The following is a 20,222-nucleotide window of genomic DNA, read 5'->3' as shown; positions in this document are numbered from 1 at the left end:
CCAGAGCTGCCTTTCTAAAATACAAATCCAACCATGTTTAAAAGTCCTCCATGATCCCCCCTGGCCTACAGAATAAAGTACTTCTTTGAATGGAAAATGAGATCCTCTAAGACCTGGCCCCTATCCACCACTCCGCTCCCATCTTTCAACACTCCTTGCCTCCCAGGTTTAGTCACAAGAACCTGAAATGCTCTCATCCCCAGCATGCACCATGTTACAGCTTCAGCACCTCTGTTTGTGCTGGTACTCCCGCCTGAATTGCTCTTGCAGTCTTTTTTTTTTTTTTGAGATGGAGTCTCGCTCTGTTACCCAGGCTGGAGTGCAGTGGCGCGATCTTGGCTCACTGCAAGCTCCACCTCCCGGGTTCAAGCAATTCTCCTGCCTCAGCCTCCCGAGTAGCTGGGACTACAGGCACCTGCCACCACGCCCGGTTAATTTTTGTATTTTTAGTAGGGATGGGGTTTCACCATATTGGTGAGGCTGGTCTCGAACTCCTGACCTTGTGATCCACCTGCCTCAGCCTCCCAAAGTGCTGGGATTACAGGTGTGAGCCATCGCGCCCCGTCTGCTCTTGCAGTCTTCTTTGCCAATTCTTCACCACCCTCTAAGACTTAGTTCTGAATTATCTTCTGACGCTTTGCCTGACCCCCGGGTCAGGATATCAGTTTTCCTTTATGTTCCTCTGTGCTCCCCATGCGTGCCTACATTATTATTACCACTTTTATTATTAATTAATATCATTATTTGTTTTTTGCTTGCAACATTATACTGCAACATAATAAGCATTTACATGTCTGCCTTCCCAAGTTCCATGCAACTGGAAGCTTCTTCTGAGGAAGGGTCATGGCTCATCTTTACATCCCAGCACCTTACAAGTTCCTAGTAGAAATTATTATTATTATTATTATTGAGACAGAGTTTCACTCTTGTTACCCAGACTGGAGTGAAATGCTGCAATCTCGGCTCACTGCAACCTCCATCTCCCAGGTTCAAGTGATTCTCCTGCCTCAGCCTCCCCAGTAGCTGAGATTACAGGCGCCCACTACCATGCCCGGCTAATTTTTGTATTTTAGTAGAGATGGAGTTTCACCATGTTGTCCAAGCTGGTCTTGAACTCCTGACCTCAGGTGATCCACCCACCTCGGCCTCCCAAAGTGCTGGGATTACAGGCGTTAGCCACCGCGCCCAGACTAGAAATTATTTAATAACAAACTGAATTCAACTTAGAAATCATTTGCTTAATTCCTCTCAAGTTGTCTAGAGTGGAGGCCCTTCTGGACTGAGGCACTCATTTCCCCAGATGCTGGGAGTGCTGTCCACTGATGGCTCACAGCTGAGTTCCTCCCTAAAAACTGCCTCAGTCAAGTGGAGCTGCTGTGCCCGAAGTCACCACCCTTCCCCAGGGCAGTCACTATCCAATGGCAGGTCGGTATGGGAGAACAAAAGCCTGGGCCCCTTGCCTTTGAAGGGCCATCCCAACTTTAGAACCCTCAGAACCGTGGCTAAGGCTACTGCTGTGTCTGCATCACAGCCCATCTCTGCCCAGCCCCGCTTCCCTCACTCCCTTAAAGGGGACGTTCCCAAGGTTGCTCCACTATAGACCTCCTGCATGCAAATCTCCATTTCAGTCTGTTCCCTGAAAACCCAACTCACCACAGGCTTATTGCTTTCAACCAGGCCTTTCCCTGTTGCCTGTAAAACAGAATGCATTTTCTAGCTTTTTCCTTATTGTTTGACACTGGAAGCAAGTGACCTTTCCTGAGGGCTTTTTATTGCCAGTGACAGAAGAGAAATACACAGGACATAAAGAGTCTCCTTCCTACGCTCCTTCATTTCTTACTGAAAACATTCTACTTTGGGCCTCCAATTTTACTTGTTAAATCATGTAGGCCCTAAGAGAAAAGATTTAAGTGCACCAAGATGCTAGTAATGGTGAATTGATTTGAGACAAAGAACTCAGTAAAGGTCAGCTAACGTTTGAGAGGAAAGTTCAATCACTGGCCAGCCCACGTATTTTACCGCAGAAGTTGGGGTAAGATTAGGGCCAAGATGAGTTCTCATGGTGGCGGATGGTGGGAAAAATGCAATGGCAACAAGCGCTTTCACTCACTCCACCCCACTTTCTCTGCTTTTTAAGATATGAGAATGAGCTGGGAAGAAATGATTTAATAACCGTGAAGACTCAGGTTAGCATGGGGCTTGGGGTGGAGTGTGGAAGCTTTTCTGAGGAAGGGATGTTTCAGCTGGGGATGAAAGGAGGAGTTTTGCCACTCTGCAAGTGGAGACCTCTCGCCAAGATGACTTGAACAGGAGGGAGAAATGGGCATCCCTGGCAGCAACAACTTCTAGAAAGAAGGGGAGGGAAACCCCAGGGAGTAGCAGGGGCAGGAGTTAGAAACTCCTTAGGACTCTGGGCCAGCCAGTGTGGCAGCAACTCAGTCATGACCATCCCTGTTCCAGGGCTATAATTAAATAAAGGTCCATCTGTATTCTCAAAATTGAAGGGTTACTTGGTAAAATGGTGCTTTTATTACCTTACTGCTGCTTCTTTTCTTATGCTTTTTTCCCTTTTCCAGTTGAAACAGATAGCCTTCAGAATTGCTACGGCTAATATTCACTTGGTTTCTTTGGCTTCTCTCTGAACTGAGTTGGGATTCACTTTCTACCCTTGACAGTATAGGTGGAAGCGTGATGCTGGATAAGGCCCCTTCACTGGGCTGCACGTCGGTCAGCTGCACCAAGGCTTGCTGATGCTGCTCCATTATCTGGGTGAGCCATGAATCTGGAGAAGCTCTAACGGGCTGGCTGTCAGAAGAAGAATGGAATTTCCTTAATGAAAAAAAAAAGCACAAATCTATTAATAAAATCTGGATACATAAGACCTCTAGCATAAAAGTCTTTCTGAACCATTAACTTGACGTATTTATCACTCCCAAATCAAATTAATGGCATTTAGCTTAATCTTTTCATGACTACATTAATTTCTTACTTATCTTAAATTCCTCCTCTTTTTCCTTTAGGACGGTCTACATTTTATTTAGAACTTTTGTTTAGTGCATTCAGAATAGAAAAACACCATTTTGAAAACTCAAAGACCTTCCCACTGCAAAATACCTAGAAATGTTGCATTACATTAAACATCCTTTAAATACATAGTTGAATTGGTAACATAAATAGAAATCTCCGAAGACCAAAATGAACAAAAGGAATAAAAACCAAAGCAGATTTTAGATTAGCTGAAGTTATAGCTTTCTTTACAAGAGTTTTGGGTCTCCAGGTGTGAGTTTTAATAGTTAACGCTGATATAGGATATGCAAGATCTTGGTGCTGTGTGAGGCAGGGAATCAGAACTAAGATCGTTATAAGAAGACTATAACTTGAGGTGCTACATCCTCATCCTCAGTTAAAAGTCACATTAATTAAAAACCCATTCACCAGCCGTGAGAAACAATAAGCAAGTCTGTCTGTCTTGGTCTCTGGGCTCTGAATAGAAAAACAGAACAAACCCCACTCCCCACAAAAACCCAACAGCAACAACAAGCTCTTGTGAGTATCTATAGGACAATATTTGGATTTCAAATTTACCTTACCCACATAATCATGGAAATCCAACACGAAGAAACTAACATAAAAATGATCTTGGATGAGGGATACTTCTGTAGTATCTGGCAGAAGCAAATATAAAACTTCTCTGGATAAATACACTCCCACCCAAGCCTGCCTAGGTTTCCACAGGAAAGGTGGCTAAATGTGAGTTCACAATCCAAGGTCCTTGCCCAGAAGAGGAAATAATCTGTCAAGTATGAGAATCAGCAGACACACATGCACACACATCCAAATAGCAATAGTAGACTTCCAAGAACTTCACATAGAGAGATCCTAGATAACATTCATAAGGTTGTTTAAGATGAGTAAAGACACGAGAAAAGAAGTTAAGAACCCAAGAGACATATTTTAAAATCCTGTATTTTGGAAAAAGAACAGAGAGGTTCAATCAGAACCAAATAGAAATTCTAGACATGGAAAATATCATCATTGAAATTTAAAACTCAATGGATACATTAAAAAGCACATCTTGGACACAGGTAAAGAGAGATTTATTATGCTGGAAAACTTATTTAAATACATTTTTCAAAAAGAAGCACTGAGAGATAAAAGGTGTAAACTAAAAACAGTTTAAAAGGCGTGAAGTTTAGAATAGACAATCTAATATACAGCTATTTGGGGTTCCTACAGGAGAAAATAGAGTAAATTTGAGACACATAATATTCAAAGGGGGCCGGGCGTGGTGGCTCACGCCTGTAATCCCAGCACTTTGGGAGGCCGAGGCGGGTGGATCATGAGGTCAAGAGATCGAGACCATCCTGGCCAACATGATGAAACCCAGTCTCTACTAAAAACACAAAAATTAGCTTGGCATGGTGGTGCGTGCCTGTATTCCCAGCTACACGGGAGGCTGAGGCAGGAGAATCGTTTGAACTCGGTAGGCAGAGGTTGCAGTGAGCTGAGATCGCGCCACTGCACTCCAGCCTGGCGACAGAGTGAGACTCTTGTCTCAGAAAAAAAGAAAGAAGAACCAGTCAGATCTCCAGATCACCATCTCCATTTTGTGCACCTAGGCAACTGTCCGTTCCCTCTCTCCACAGCTCACTGGAGGTTTTCATTCTGAAGAAGCCAACGAGTCTCCTGCCTGTGAAGCACCAAGCACAGATAATAAATCTGACCACCAAGATAAAAGACCTAAAACTTACAGGAGGGGCTTCCTATCAGATGGCCTCTACAGATCATTCTATAGGTACTCAAAGTCAATAAGCACTATCACTCAGAGCTTCCAATAAGCTTTCTAGTCCCTCATACTTGATTATGAGAAGACGATCAAGCATTGCCAGACATCTGACACAAGCCGTAAGGTGGAAGGCAGCAAAATAGGAGAAGAGAAACAAACATCACTGACAAAGACCTAGAGGAAAGAGAAACAAAGCAGGGAATTAAAAACACTGAAAAATTCAGTCACAAGGGCCCTTACAGCCTATTTTGCCTTGTTGAAAATCTAAGAAGATGTTGAGAAAAAAGGATGTTGCATCCACGAACAAAAACATGAGGCTATAAAAAGAGGAACACTCAGAAACCAATAACAGAAACAACAACAAAAAAATCCTGTCGGAAATTAACAAACATGATAGCAGTAGAAAGACTGGAAGCTAGGACTGAGAAACCCTCCCAGACAGTAGAACAAAATTACAAAGAAATGGAGAAGGAAAGAGAAAACAAAATCATAACAACAGTCCTGGAAAAACACATCTGAATCATAGGAGTTTCTAGAAAGAGCAAACAGAAAATGGTTGAATGGAACTACCCATAAGATGACTCAAGAAATTTTCCCAGAACTGAAGGTCATGTGTTTTCAGGTTTAAAAGCCCCAGCTTAATCTATGAAAATAGACCTATACGAAGGCACATTATGAATTTCACTTCAGTAGAGAAAAAGAAAAGATCCTAAAGCTTCCAGAAAACAAAACAAAACAAAACAAGTTATATATAAAGGATCAAGAATAAGGTGGCTTCAGATTTCTCAACAGCAACACTGGATGCAAGAAGGCAATTCTGAGGGACAATGACCTTCCTTCCCTCCTTCCTTCCTTCCTTCCTTCCTTCCTTCCTTCCTTCCTTCCTTCCTTCCTTCCTTCTTTCCTTTTCTTTTGAGACAGAGTCTTGCTCTGTCACCCAGGCTGGAGTGGGCGACATCATAATCTTGGTTCATCACAACCTCCACCTCCCAGGTTCATGCCATTCTCCTGCCTCAGCCTCCCGAGTAGCTGGGATTACAGGTGCCTGCCACCATGGCTGGTTAATTTTTTGTATTTTTAGTAGAGACGGGGTTTCACTGTTTTGGCCAGGCTGGTCTCAAACTCCTGACCTTGTGATCCACCCGCCTTGGCCTCCCAAAGTGCTGTGATTACAGGCGTGAGCCACCGTGCCTGGCCAATTTTCAATCAAGAATTCTACAATCCTCTGCCAAGCTACCAATCAGGGGCGAGGGCAGAAGAAAGATAATTTCAGCAAGATCTCAAAACATTTACTTCTCAAGCAGTGGAGGATGTTCTCTACCAAAATTAGACAGCAAACTAAGAAAGAGAACGGGGATGTTAAAAAACAGGAAGGGTGACGAAGGAGAAGAGTGAAGAGAGTCTCCATGAGGACATGGAGATTCTCAAGGATAATATGAGCACAACAACAGCGGAATGCGGTCAGAAAACAAGTGTGGCACAAGACACTGGCATGCTGAGAACTGACCATCACCCTGTCCCCTGTCCTTAGACCACATTTTCAATTTGAAAAAAATCACTGGAAGGGGTGCTCAAACAAACTAAGGAAAATGTGAGATACTGAAAAGAAAATCCTATCAGAAGAAAGGCAAAGGGAATCCTCAGCAGGACAGCTGTGTAGCAAGTCTAGAACAAGAAAGAAAGTAGTCTAGAAAGTCGAGCTCCAAGAAAGAGACAAGAATTGAGAAATTGCCAGATGTAGTTGTCCTTATGGAAACTTACACTAAGAGGCTACTCAAAAGTGTAGGATCAATTAGCTATATGTACAGAGAAAATTAAGCAGAAGCAGCCCAGGAGGTTGAGGTTGCCAAAAAGATTAAAAAAAAAAAAAGAAATGAAAAGAGGGACATGATTATAGATATAATAAAAGTGGAATAATATTAAAGTTATTTAAATACTACAAAAAGTTTTATGACAGTACATTTTAAAACTTAGCATAAAAGGAAAACACTTCCCAGAAAAATATAATTTATTAAACTGACTAAAGTGAAAATGAAAAGACTGCAAAGTCTTATAATGATTATAGTAAATGCATCAGGAGTTTAAAATCTGCTCACAAACAACAACAAAAAGCCAAACCAAACCCATTTATGGCCCAATAGTTTTAGAGGAAAATCCTATCAAATCTTCAAGTAACAGATAAGGCCAATTGTATATAAAGTGTCCAGAGGATGCAAAAAGAGGAAACAGTCCTCAACTCATTTTATAAGGCTGGTATTTTCTTGATAATCCACCCAGTCAAGGCCACTGGCAGATAGGAAAATTATAAACCAATCTCACTTCATGTATATGAAAATGTTAAATCTTAAAGTGTTAACACATCAAATCCAGCAACTTATTAAAAATGCAGTATGACAAATTGGGTTAACCCTAGGAATAAAAGGATAGTGTGTCATCAGAAAATCTGTTAACATATTTCATTACATTAAAGGATTAATGGAGAAATGTTTCAATAAGTGCAGAAAAAGTATTTGATAAAATCAAATACCCATTTATGTTGAAAGTTATTTGCAAAGAGGAATAGGAGGAAATTTCCTATCTATCATCTATCTATCTACCAAAAACTAAATATTATTTTTAATGGTATAAGTGTTAGAAACAATCTTTCTAAAATCAGGGAAAAAAAGACAAAGATGCCTGCTATTTATCATGATCTCTTCTAGGAAGCTAACTTTAAGTCTTATTGAATCTACATTCCATACCACCAAGTGTAGCACTTAAATGTTCTTTGATCAACTCACAAGGGAGTAATTGTCTCCCTACTTTGAAAGTAAGTTCCCTGAAGGTGCCTCACACACCATACTTCTTTGTATCTTGTATAGCATTGAGCACTGTAGCATTATATTCAGCATGTTAGGGATGTAGAAACGATGTTTGATTGAAGTACACCAAGAAATGGTGCCTGAAGTAATTTTTAAAATAACTTTTATTCTCCTGTTTATAGAAGTTATACATCTACATTGTCGGGAACTTGAACTGTTCTGAAAATATAAAGAATAAATTTTTAAAATCCCAATCTCTCTTGCTAGAGATAACTACTATTGATGTTTTGGTGAATTTTTCTTCTTCTGTGCATATTGGAACACAGTAGAGCTCACACAGTAGAGCTCATACTCCCTAGATGTAATTTTTTTTCCACCAGTGTCATTCAACCCAAGGTGTAATTTTGTACCTTACTATTTTCTTCCTATAGAAGCATTTCCTCATAACCATATTTTTTAGTGGTTCCATGATACTAAATATCATAATTTACCTAAACATTCCCTATTGTTGGATTTTTAGGTCATTTCTATAAATGATGATATTTTTTGTATGTGCATATTTTTCTGTATTTTAGATTATTTTCTCAGGATAGGCCAAGATAATGTTGGAGATCATTTGTTTCCTCCAAACATTACTTGCAGCCCTCAAAAAAGCACTGATGTTTTTTGACTGGGTCCCTCTGTCCTTGTCTCCCTCCAACTTCTAGTTTAACTACAGGGGAAAAATAGAGGAGACAGGGAAGAGGAAAAGAAATCCATCAAAAGTAGACTCTTGGCTGGGCGCTGTGGCTCACACCTGTAATCTCAGCACTTTGGGAGGCCAACGCGGGTGGATCACTTGAGGTCAGGTGTTCGAGACCAGCCTGGCCAACATGGTGAAACCCCGTCTCTACTAAAAATACAAAAATTAGCCCACTATGGTGGTGAACACCTGTAATCCCAGCTACTTGGGAGGCTGAGGCAGAAGAGTTGCTTGAACCCGGGAGGCGGAGGTTGCGATGAGCCAAGATCACACCACTGCACTCCGGCCTGGGCAACAGAGCAAGACTCTGTCTGGAAAAAAAAAAAAAAAAAGTGGACTCTTTGAGGCAGGAATCAGAGCTAAGGAAGTTGTTAGGTGAACTCTTCTTCTCACCTAGCCATCCTTATGGATTCCCCTTGCCCTTCTCCCTCTCCAGTCTTTCTGTAGCAGTCTCTCCTTTCTCCTCTAGAAAACCACTTGAGAAAAGGGAATTCTTACCATAACATTTCTAGGTTCCTGTATTTTGTCTCTGTGTAAGGCTGTTTGGGTTGTTTCTTATTTTCAGTTGATCCATGAACATTTCTGTGATACACCAACTGAGAGCCTTTCTGGCTCAGGAGCACGTGTCTCTTAGAGAGTTCATTAAGGTTGTTCAAATCCATGTCAGAAAGGGTGTGTAGCTGCTGGTATGAAAATCTTTTCTCTTCTTGGTCTTTGTGTCCTCTTTCTTTATTAACATTCAGTCCAGAGTCATATCCAGTAGAGTTTTTATATAAGACCTTGTCAAAAGCCTGTTTTGGTGGAGCAAATGTATTGGAGGTTTCTTTGAGATTCTGGCCCCTAAGTGCCCTTGAAGCTTGTGCATCATTGTTAGAGGCGTGCATAATCACAATCGATTCAGGCTTTGGTGAAGTATCAAGAGGCTGATTTTGGTTCTGTTGCTGCCTGGGAGGGTTATTCTGGTTCTCCAGACTGGCAGTCACCTCTTCCGCTGTGAAAGACTTCAGGCCATTTTGGTGTTTATGCTGTTTTCGAATCTTGGGCTTGGCTGGTCTTCTGGAAGGCTGATGGTCATTCACCGTTTCAGAAGGCTGCCCTCTTGGTACACTGCTTGATTTTGTACTCTCATATTGAGACCATTGTTCCTGGTAATTCTAGAGAGAGATTTTTGGTTAATGTAAAATTAGAAGACTGGCACTCTTCACAAATTTTAAATCAGTGTTTTCCAAATTGGGGACTGGGAAGCTGACTATAGAACTGAAAGCAGATACACAAAAAGTAGAGGTTTTTTTGTGTGTGTTTTTTTTTCCTAATTTCAGGGCAGTGGAGAGTTAATAACTGAGTGATTCCTCCTGGAAATTTAGGATTATAAGCCTAGAAAGAAATAGAAAGCTTAGAATGGGCTTTATATTAAGGACAAGTCTTTGGCTTAAAAGTTTAAGTTTTAAAAGTTAAGTCTTTGACTTAAAAGTGTCGCCAACTTGGGGGATGGGGTGGGGAAGCTTTACTTCAAGAGATATGGAGAAAGTACAAACGCGAATCTACGTCACAATATATAAGCTTATTTTAAGTAACATGAATATTTTTAAAAATCTTAACCAGAAAACACTAATAATTTGCTTTATAAACAAAGTACAAATCTAATATTAAATACAATTCAGATGATCAGATCTTTTTACTCATGCTGGTCAGAAGCTAGAAATGACCTCTTCACCAGATGAAACAAATTAGATTTTATTCAGAGGATTATAAAAGAGTCTGTGCTGTGATAGGACATCTGTGAAACCACAAGGGTTGTTTTGCTTCTGTTCCTTAATATAGCCTGCGCTTAGGCAATCAAACATCTGGGGGAAATATTTCAATTTCAGAACAGTCTTTATGCTTTTCAAAGTCTCCTAACAACAAAATGTACTCCTGGTATAATAGATACACTATGTAACTACATTGTGCTATTGCCATTTAGAAATATTTTCCAAGGAATAAAGCACTCATTACTTTGTGAAAAACTGGCTGAGTTAAGAGACCTTTGCAAAGAATGATTACATGCTTATTGAAAACAATAGGATGACCATATGCATCAGTGTGTTATATAACTGCAATATATTTCTTCCTTTCTGAACACATATATTTTAAAAATCTCTTTAGCTTATATCTATAAAACATTAACTGAAAAATGCAGCAGTTGGATGAATGATTATTTTAGCTTGCTAGAAAGAATGATCAAATTACTGTGATAAGAGTTCAGCTTTGATTTCTCGTTTCTGATACATTCTGATACAACCACTAAGACTCATCCTATTCCTGTATAATGTTAAGCAGTGTTCTATTTCTAGTGAAATCACGTTATAATGATAATGTTGATTGTTAAATTTAAAACAGCAATATACAATGTTACTTATTATATCACATTTTTAAGAAATAACGCTTCTAATGTGAAATTTAGAAGCTGTTCTTTTGAGAATTTGAGCTTTCTAGGGGATTGGCCAGGCTCTGATTAGCTCCTACATACTTTAAATTTTTACTTGTGGTGCTCCAAAAAAAGGGAAAACTTATTTTCTGTATTCCAGGTAAATTCCAGGTATTCCTTTCATGCAGTAAATTGAGCTGCTTGGGGAAATGTGGGCAGGAAGGCTCTGCAAATACATAGCGCCAAGAAAATCCTTTCTTGTAATGGATCCAGAAAATAATTGCTATTTTACAAAGTCATAGGTGTGGTCATGGAACATAGCAGCTCTTTTTATGACTGGCAGCACTGCTCGTGAAGGTCAAAAATGTCCCCCTTGACTGTGACCTAAAAATATTAATTGATGCTGATAATGTCATTCTTTTCAATATTTGTTCAGCCTTTAACTCACTAGAGAAGTAACCAGGATGCTGCCATCTAAATGTACTTTCCCTACTTTTCTCTCTTAATTTTCACCAAAAAAGAAAATACTTACTTCTCAGAAATTTCTTGGGTACTAGATCTGAAATCCTGGGTTACCACTTGATCCTAATCACGTTATTACCTTTGCTGCTGACAATTCAGATCACAATAGTACACTTCACAGGGCGCTTTGACAACAACAAGGCCAAGGACTCATCATTTTATGAAACTCCAATTGTCTCAAGTGTCAAATCTTCTATTCACATAAATATAAGTGCCCAGAGATGGCATTTCAGTCCCCAGAAAGGAAGCCATTTATGGGCTTGATACGATTTTTCTCACCTTCCAAGCAGCCTACTTGAGATCTGTGGTTTACTAAAGATTTATTACCCTACAATTGGGGCATCAGGTGTCACTCTTTAGGTGGCAAGACCTGAGTTCCCTGAAGTTAATATACAAAGCCATTCTCAGACGATTTAATCTCCATCAGCACTGAAATCCTCTATTCCATCCTGCTCTCACTGGGGTTCTTTTGTTACCAACACTCGCAATCAGTACATACTCCATGCACTTAGAATAACTGCTTAATGGCAGTAGGTTTTTGCGTCACACATGGAGCGTTAGCATGGGAGAATCCTGATGCCTAATGCTGGGATGATCATTTCTTAGTAGGGCTCATCCTCAGTTATTAAGTAATGCTCATTCATACTGTGCCACCCAAGAGAACTTTGTCCCCAACCCTGTGAAAGGCAGCACCTGGTTGTTTCTTTTTTACGACTTTTCCTTTCACATGTCCTAAGCAGACGGGACAATGTCTGCTCTGATCGCAACCAAAAAGTTCATCTGCTTCAACACAAAAGCCACTCCTGCTCTTAGTTAACCTGACTCAACCACGGGGTCCCGCGAGTTGTGCCTGGGCTCCGAGATCAGCTCTAAAGTGGAGAAATTTCTATTGTGTTCCGCTTTTCTGCTGTGTTTATGAACAATAAAACATGAGTACTTTAAGCCTGAGATACAAATTCCATCTGATAATATTAAGAGAATCTCAAGCAAAAATATTAATTGGCTCTAATTTTCTCTGTGGGTAAGGAAGAACTCTGTGTTCAGATGAATAGAAGAAGCATAGATCTATTGATAGTGTTGGAGGCAAAACCAAATTAACAGCTTTTTGGAAAGGTTAATCAGGATTTGATTACAAGGGCTTTCATATTAATTAGTAAAAGATCCCACATATCTTTAATACGATCATTATCTTTTCTTTGCCTGGAAAGCTAAGAGTTATTTTAGCGGGGTAAGAAAGGAAACATCCTATTTATCCTTTTGAAACATTACTTAATTGGGGAACCTCTTATTTTTTCCTACTGACATGTTTCTTGCCTGGTGCCATGGTTTGAACGTTTGTGTCCTCCCTAAACTCGGACGTTAAATCCTAACCCCCAAAGTAATGCTATTTTAAGGTAGGGCCTTTTCGAGGTGACTAGGTCAGGAGGGCAGAGCCCTCCTGCATGGGATTGATGTCCTTATAAAATAGGCTCAAGGAAGCTCATTCACCCCTTCCATAGTGTGAGGACACAGTGAGAAGGCGGCACCAATGAACCAGGAAGCAGATCCTCACCAGACATGGAAACTGCCAGTGTCCTGCCCTTGAACTTCCAGCTTCCAAAACTGTGAAAAAAATTAATCTCTGTTGTTTACAAGCCACCTGATCTATGGTATTTTGTTATAGCAGCACAAACAGACTAAGATACCTGGTTAAGATCTTAACCAGTGGGAATGTGCCCGTCAAATTGCCCAGCAAGAGTCCTGAGCCTTATACATACTGCATTCAGTCTGGGCACACAACCTGAGCAGGATTCGGAAAACCCGTGAAGATTCACAGGCAAGCGCAAAGCAATTCAGGACGCTAAGGCCTATGTGTCAAGGTTAAATGAAGAGAGATTACTTGGCTTCAAGTGAAGGCTCTAGCCATGGATAAGCCTCTTTTTTTTCTATTTTTTTTCTATTTTTTTGTATTTTTAGTAGAGACGGGGTTTCACTGTGTTAGCCAGGATGGGTCTCGATCTCCTGACCTCGTGATCCGCCCGCCTCAGCCTCCCAAAGTGCTGGGATTACAGGCATGAGCCACCACGCCCGGCCAAGACTCTTAAATAGATTATGATGATGACTTGGCTTCAAGTGAAGACTCTAGGCGTGGATAAGACTCTTACATAGAATATGATCATGACCATCATTCTCAGTATTTTAAAAGTAAAAATACATAGGCTGAAATGGTCTCAGGCATATCTTCTCTCTTTCCTCGCCCTCTCTCTGGTTTCTCGTTCTTTCTAGTACGTAAATGTATTTAAGTCTCTCCTATGAAAAGAAGGAAAGAAACATTCACTTGATGCCATTCTCTGGTTAAATCCTATCTCTTTCTTGGCCGGGCACAGTGGCTCACACCTGTACTCCCAGCACTTTGGGAGGTCAAGGCGGGTGAATCACTTGAGGTCAGGAGTTGAGACCAGCTTGACAAACATGGTGAAACCCCATCTCTACTAAAAATACAAGAATTAGCCGGGCATGGTGGCGTGCATCTGTAATCCCAGCTACTCAAGAGACTGGGGCAGGAGACTCGCTTGAACTGGGGAGGCAGAGGTTGCAGTGAGCCAAAGTCACGATACTGTACTCCAGCCTGGGTGACAGAGCAAGATCCTGTCTCAAAAAACAAAAGCAAAGAATAATCTATCTCTTTCTCAGTTCACAGCTGGGCATCTTGATGGTGTAGACTGCACTGGTCTCTGCTCCCTATCTCTCATGCTGACCTCTGTCCCCTGCCATAGAGCGTTCCTTCTCCCCATCCCGCTGAAACTGCTCTGTTCAGGACACCAATAAACTTTTAGTCACCAAATCCTGTGGGCACTTTTTTCTTGAACTTTTCATTTTCAAGTTATTTCAAACTTACAGAAAAATTGCTAGTACAGATAACTCTAAAAGATTCTTATCCAGATTGAACAATTTTAAACATTTGGTCACATTTCATTGTTTTCTCTGTCACTCCACACATAAACACACAAATATACATCTATATACAGATATGTAATTATTATTGTTTGCATTTTTGGTATTTAGCTTTTTCAAGCCATGGAGCCTTCCTTATATATGAGTTGTATGTGTAATGCCCCTTGCACGGCACCTCACTGCTGCGTACCTGCTTAGACTGTGAACAATGTCTTCTTCAGTCTGAGTCCTGGGATGCGTGAGGCAGACAGCAGCCCTTACCAACTATGTCAACTTTTCCCTCCCTAGACCACAGAAACAGCAGCCAGGGCTGTCATGGTTCCTTGTTCCTCTTCCCACTTTCACACCTTTGCCCGCATTTGTCCTTCTAGGGGGAGTGGAGATACTGACTCCTATGGGGCGTATTTCTCTGTCTTCTTAGGGCAGAATTAGGTGCTCTTTTAGTTCCACTGCATTTTGTACCCACGTCCATATTACTGCATTATAATGATTTCATAACCGTATTCCCACTAAAGTATTGAACTCCTAGAGGGGAGGTACTGCTTTAAAAAAAGATAACCTTGGCTGGGCACAGAGGCTTATGCCTGTAATCCCAGCACTTTGGGAGGCCAAGGTGGGCAGATCACCTGAGGTCAGGAGTTCGAGACCAGCCTGACCAACGTGAAGAAACCCCGTCTCTACTGAAAATACAAAATTAGCCGGGCATGGTGGCGCATGCCTGTAATCCCAGCTACTTGGGAGGCTGAGGCAGGAGAATTGCTTGAACCTGGGAGGCAGAGGTTGTAGTGAGCTGAGATCGTGCCATTACACTCCAGCCTGGGCAAGAAGAGCGAAACTCCGTCTCAAAAACAAACAAAAAAACAAACTTTCTTCAAGTTTTATTTATTGTTTTAAAGAATTTTTGTTGTTGTTTGCTTGTTTTTTTTGGTTTTTTTGTTTTTTTGTTTTCATATCTTTTGGGCCAGGCACCTAATCCACAGTGCCTGGAATACAGTAGATAGTCAATAAATATTTGTTGTGTTAAATATTTTGATTTTGCATAAAGATATTTCACATTAGTGAGGGTTATTGCTGTTAGGGTAGGCTTATGAAACTTTGAAAGTCATTTTTCAAGAAAAAAATTTCAAATGAGGCCCATTTTCCCTTGGAGATATACTAAATAATCTTTTTTTCTGTATTTTGCATTTTGTATTTTGTAGAGACAGGGTCTTGCTCTATTGCCCAGGCTGGAGTACAGTGGCACCTGTAACATCGAATTCCTGGCCTCTAGCAATCCTCCTCCTTGGCCTCCGAAAAAGCAATAGGATTATAGGCATGAGCCACTGTGCCTGGTCCATGATCTTTAAATGAATCTTTAATCAGTCAGTAAATATTTATTGAGCATCAGCCTTGGGCAAAGCATTGTGGTAGGGGATGTAGAGAAAAATACAATCAGTACCTTTAAAGATCTCATAGTGTAGTGGGTACAAAAGAAACACAGGTGCGGTGGCTCAGGCCTGTAATCCCAGTACTTTGGGAGGTCCAGGCAGATGGATCACCTGAGGTCAGGAGTTCAAGACCAGCCTGGCCAACATGGAGAAACCCCGTCTCTACTAAAAATTCAAAAATTAGCTGGGAGTGGTGGTGGACACCTGTAATCAGGTTACACCTGTAACTCAGGAGGCTGAGACAGGAGAATTGCTTGAACCCGGGAGGTGGAGGCTGCCGTGAGCGTAGATCCTACTACTGCACTCCAGCCTGGGCAACGAGAGCGAAACTCCATCTCAAAAAAAAAAAAAAAAAGAAAGAAAGAAACAAAGATAGCAGCTAATGAGACACGGCCAAATATGGCAGGCCCTGAGCCAGTGGTCCAGACTATAGACACAGCAGGAGCTGAAGGCAGAGGAGCAGGGTGGGAGAGGCTGGAAATCTCCATGCAGAGGTGGCCCTTGAGGAGGCACTGAAAAGAAGGCACTGGATTTGGGTAGTTGAAGAGGAAAAAGAAAGGCAGCCTGAAGTGTCTGTGTCCCAGAGTGCTGGGCCGGTGTGTAGCATGCAGTGGGCAGTCCACAAATCCTTTCCACCTAAAGAATAGGAAACATCCCTTAGGCCATTCATTGTTATTGTCATTTTAGGTCTAACACTTTTTAGATGTTTTGCTCCATGTCTTCATTCAGGAATGGGTTATAAGCACATTAATTACAGTATACGCAAAGAATAAAAAGCATTCTTTTGGTTTTCTTCTGATTTTCTTCCGTACAAAAGTTTTACTGCCTCTGTCAAAGGTCATGACATCAATCAAGCACTGTGATTTTACTTGATTATTATTTTTTTTCGGTCTCCATAGAGACTATCCAAAATTGCCAATGCTGACTGTATTTCAAGTCATCATGGCGGATATTAGGAAAAGTTTTCAGTTAGCAATAATCGCAACTTGTATAAATCTCACTGGTTATGATATTACCACTGGGCAAAGTTTTTTTACCTTTTATCATTAGCTGATAATCCTATGGTTTTCCTCAGTGACAATTATGAAAGCTACAGGTTGCAATAATCTTACATGCTTCAAATGTATTTTCTATAATAATTTAAATAACTAGACATACATGGTCATAGAATTCTAGCATTTTGCAGCTGTGATAGACCTTAAAGGTCATTTAGGCTAATCCTTCATTTAATAAAGAAGAAACTTAAGGCTTTGAAAAAGTTGAGATTTGCCCAGTCATGCATCAAGTAAACAGCAGGTCGAGGCCCAGAAATTCATCTCTTGTGACCCAGCCCATTACCTATAATGCATGGCAAACCTTAAGGTACTTCCTTTGTCCCCGGTTCCTGTTGACCAAGCTCCCCCGGCTCTCTATAAGGTCTGGTAGTGGATCCTGTCCTCCACATCCCACAGTCATGAGACATTTCATTCCCCATCCTCTTAACTTCTAGGTGTGGCCTCACTGGCATCAACTTTCAGGAAGCTCTGGGTGAATGACTTTTTCTTTCTTTTTTTGCAACTCTTAAGAGTGGCCTGGAGGTCACTGGGGAGGAAAAGAGATGATTCGGGCTGTCCCTTCTTTCTAACCTCTCTGAAGCTGGGATAAAACTTATTATTATTATTTTTTTTGCTATGTTTATCACTGTACATAGTTTTAACTGATGTCAACAGGCTCTATAGGTTCAGCAATTTCAAAGGACTCATCTCTTCTTAGGCAGGGATAAAACCCGGTCCAAGGGAGGCTCCACATACATGGGTCAAGAAAAACCTGAGCTTCTAGTGCTTTTTCTGTTTCTTTTCTTTTTTCTTTTTTTTTTGAGACGGAGTCTCGCTCTGTCGCCCAGGCTGGAGTGCAGTGGCGCGATCTCGGCTCACTGCAAGCTCCGCCTCCCGGGCTTACGCCATTCTCCTGCCTCAGCCTCCCGAGTAGCTGGGACCACAGGCGCCCGCCAACTCGCCCGGCTAGTTTTTTTTTTTGTATTTTTTAGTAGAGACGGGGTTTCACTGTGTTCGCCAGGATGGTCTCGATCTCCTGACCTCGTGATCCACCCGTCTCGGCCTCCCAAAGTGCTGGGATTACAGGCTTGAGCCACCGCGCCCGGCCTCTTTTCTTTTTTCTTTTCCTTTTTCTTTTTCTTTTTTTTTTTTTTTTTTTGAGATGGAGTCTCGCTCTGTCGCCCAGGCTGGAGTGCAGTGGCATGACCTCGGCTCACTGCAACCTTCGCCTCCCAGGTTCAAGCAATTCTCCTGCCTCAGCCTCCTGCGTAGCTGGAACTACAGGCATCCGCCACCATGCCCGGCTAATTTTTGTATTTTTAGTAGAGTTGGGGTTCACCATATTGGCCAAGCTGGTCTCAAACTCCTGATCTTGTGAGCCACCCACCTCGGCCTCAAGTGCTAGGATTACAGACATGAGCAACTGGGCCCAGCCTAATCTTTGTATTTTTAGTAGAGATAGGGTTTCACCATGTTGGCCAAGCTGCTCTCGAACTCCTGACTGACCTCAGGTGATCCACCCATCTTGGCCTCCCAAAGTGCTGGGATTACAGGTGTGAGCCACTGTGCCCGGCCTTTTTCTGTTTCTTCTAGAAAAACAGTGTGGAGAATTTCGGAAAAATCTTCCTGAAATCACAGTTATGATTTCAAAGTAGTACACCCATGGCCAAAAAGGATGTCATCACACTAAATGACCAGTTGGTAAGTTTTTTATATTCTGAAAATGAGGGTTTGGTGAGGCTCTGGGAGTTCCCATCCAGTTTTCAGGAATAGTGTCCCCATTGTCCAGGAATAATAAGTAACTGCCAACTACAAAAGGAATCAGACTTGGGAGCAGCACAGAATTGGACAATTCTTTGGAACTGTGATTTTTCCTGCATGTCTTTCCATGCCTTCCTTCTGTGTGGGATTCTAACTGAGTATGTTGAAAGTGTGATATGATTATTTTCTTCCAGCAAACAGAACCCTTGGAAAAACAGGTAGGGTTGGCTGGCTGAGCAGGCCATGGCTCCTCTGCACAGAAGCCCGTCTTACCCATAGGAAAGTGGGTAATTATTCTCAAGCATAAAAATAAACCCTTAAGTGATAAGAACTCAGTCACGATCATTACTTATATTCAGCAGTATTGCTTGAAACACACTTAAAATGCAATCTAGCAGGTAACCTTTAGCTGTTGTGCTCTTTGATGCCATTTGTCTTCAGGATCGATGGCAGCATTTTCAATTTCCTTGGCATTCTGAATAGACGTCTTGTCTGTTACTCTGACGGGGTAGGAGATCTAGGTAGGTAAAACACATACAGCATGTTAACTGGATTCATTTTAGTCTTAGAGCCATGGGACTCAAGTCAGTGCACTCTAGAAAACCATCCTGCTGGGCTAGGTTTTATTTTCAGTTAATTTCAAGGATTCCTCTCATCAGTCCTCAGGGACCTGATTGTTCCCAAGGAAAATGGGAATAAACAATGTTTTATCTTGCAGACATGAAGAGAAAACTGGTGCCTTAAGGTCAAACTATTACTTACTTTACATGCTCAATACATACTCAGGAGACCCAATTTTAGAACAGTTATCTGAACTGGATGCAGCAAGTAACGTTTGATCATGCCAATAGAAACACCATGAAATAACACGACACGCCGAGATGATGACAACAACAGAAATAACAATGTTTTTACACATGGAATGCTCGTGGTGTGCCAGCATCTGTCCTAGGCCCTTAGCACACAATGTTCTCAGGTAATCCTCACAACCACCTTATTAGGTATGCATATGTTATTACTCCCTTTTTGCAAATGAGAAAACAAAGGTACAGAGAGGTTAAGTAATTTGCCCAGGATCAACAGCTAGTAAGTAGAAGAGCTGGGTGGTCTTTCTCCGGAGCCTGCACATGCAACAGTGTTGCTAACTCGCTTATTAGAAATATCCTAGACCTGCACGATTAGTAGTTTTGGTACTCAGAGAATTTGAATAACGTAAAGTTGGTGGTTCTCAACTTTAGTTAGATATTAGAAAAACCGAGGAAATTAAAAAAAAATACTAATCCCCTGATCCTACCTCAAACCCATTAAAGCATAAGCTCTGGGAGTGGCCCCAGACATCAATATATTTTATAAGTTCCCTATCTACTATTTTAAAAATTTTTTAAAGTTCAGACGCGGTGGCTCACGTTTATAATCAAAGCACTTTGGGAGGCTGAGGCAGGTGGATCACGAGGGCAGGAGTTCAAGACCAGCCTGGCCAAGATGGTGAAATCTCCATCTCTACTAAAAACACAAAAATTAGCCAGGCGTGGGGGCCAGTGCCTGTAATCCCAGCTACTCGGGAGGCTGAGGCAGAGAATTGCTTAAACCTGGGAGGCGGGGGTTGCTGTGAGTTGAGATCATGCCACTGCACTCCAGCCTGAGCGACAGAATGAGCCTCCGTCTCTAAATAAATAAATAAATAAATAAAGCTCCCCAGGTGGGTCTAATCTGCCTCCAGGTTTGGGAAATATGAATGAAGGCAGCTACACAGGATTTAGGTTCCTAAATTATTTAAGGGCCCTTCATTGCCTCCATTAGTTACCTGT

At 41.5% G+C, this 20,222-nt stretch overlaps 1 protein-coding gene and 1 non-coding gene across 2 annotated transcripts in view; both read right to left on the bottom strand.

The window, feature by feature from the left end:
• The window catches only part of JHY (junctional cadherin complex regulator), a 72,023-nt gene that overhangs the window by 10,701 nt on the left and 41,100 nt on the right, over window positions 1-20,222 (bottom strand). Inside the window, exons 5-7 of the mRNA XM_025357080.1 lie at window positions 18,818-18,931; window positions 8,828-9,483; window positions 2,535-2,829 (exon numbers count right to left, since the gene is read on the bottom strand). Coding sequence (XP_025212865.1) covers window positions 2,535-2,829; window positions 8,828-9,483; window positions 18,818-18,931 — 1,065 coding nt within the window. The remainder of the gene's footprint in view (window positions 1-2,534; window positions 2,830-8,827; window positions 9,484-18,817; window positions 18,932-20,222) is intronic.
• LOC112607542 lies at window positions 16,510-16,649 on the bottom strand. Its single transcript, XR_003115865.1, has one exon. It is a non-coding gene; the product is annotated as a U4 spliceosomal RNA (small nuclear RNA).

Source organism: Theropithecus gelada, chromosome 14 (assembly GCF_003255815.1).
Source record: "Theropithecus gelada isolate Dixy chromosome 14, Tgel_1.0, whole genome shotgun sequence".
NCBI classification, from domain to species: domain Eukaryota; kingdom Metazoa; phylum Chordata; class Mammalia; order Primates; family Cercopithecidae; genus Theropithecus; species Theropithecus gelada.
This window is presented reverse-complemented; position numbering and strand designations above follow the sequence as displayed.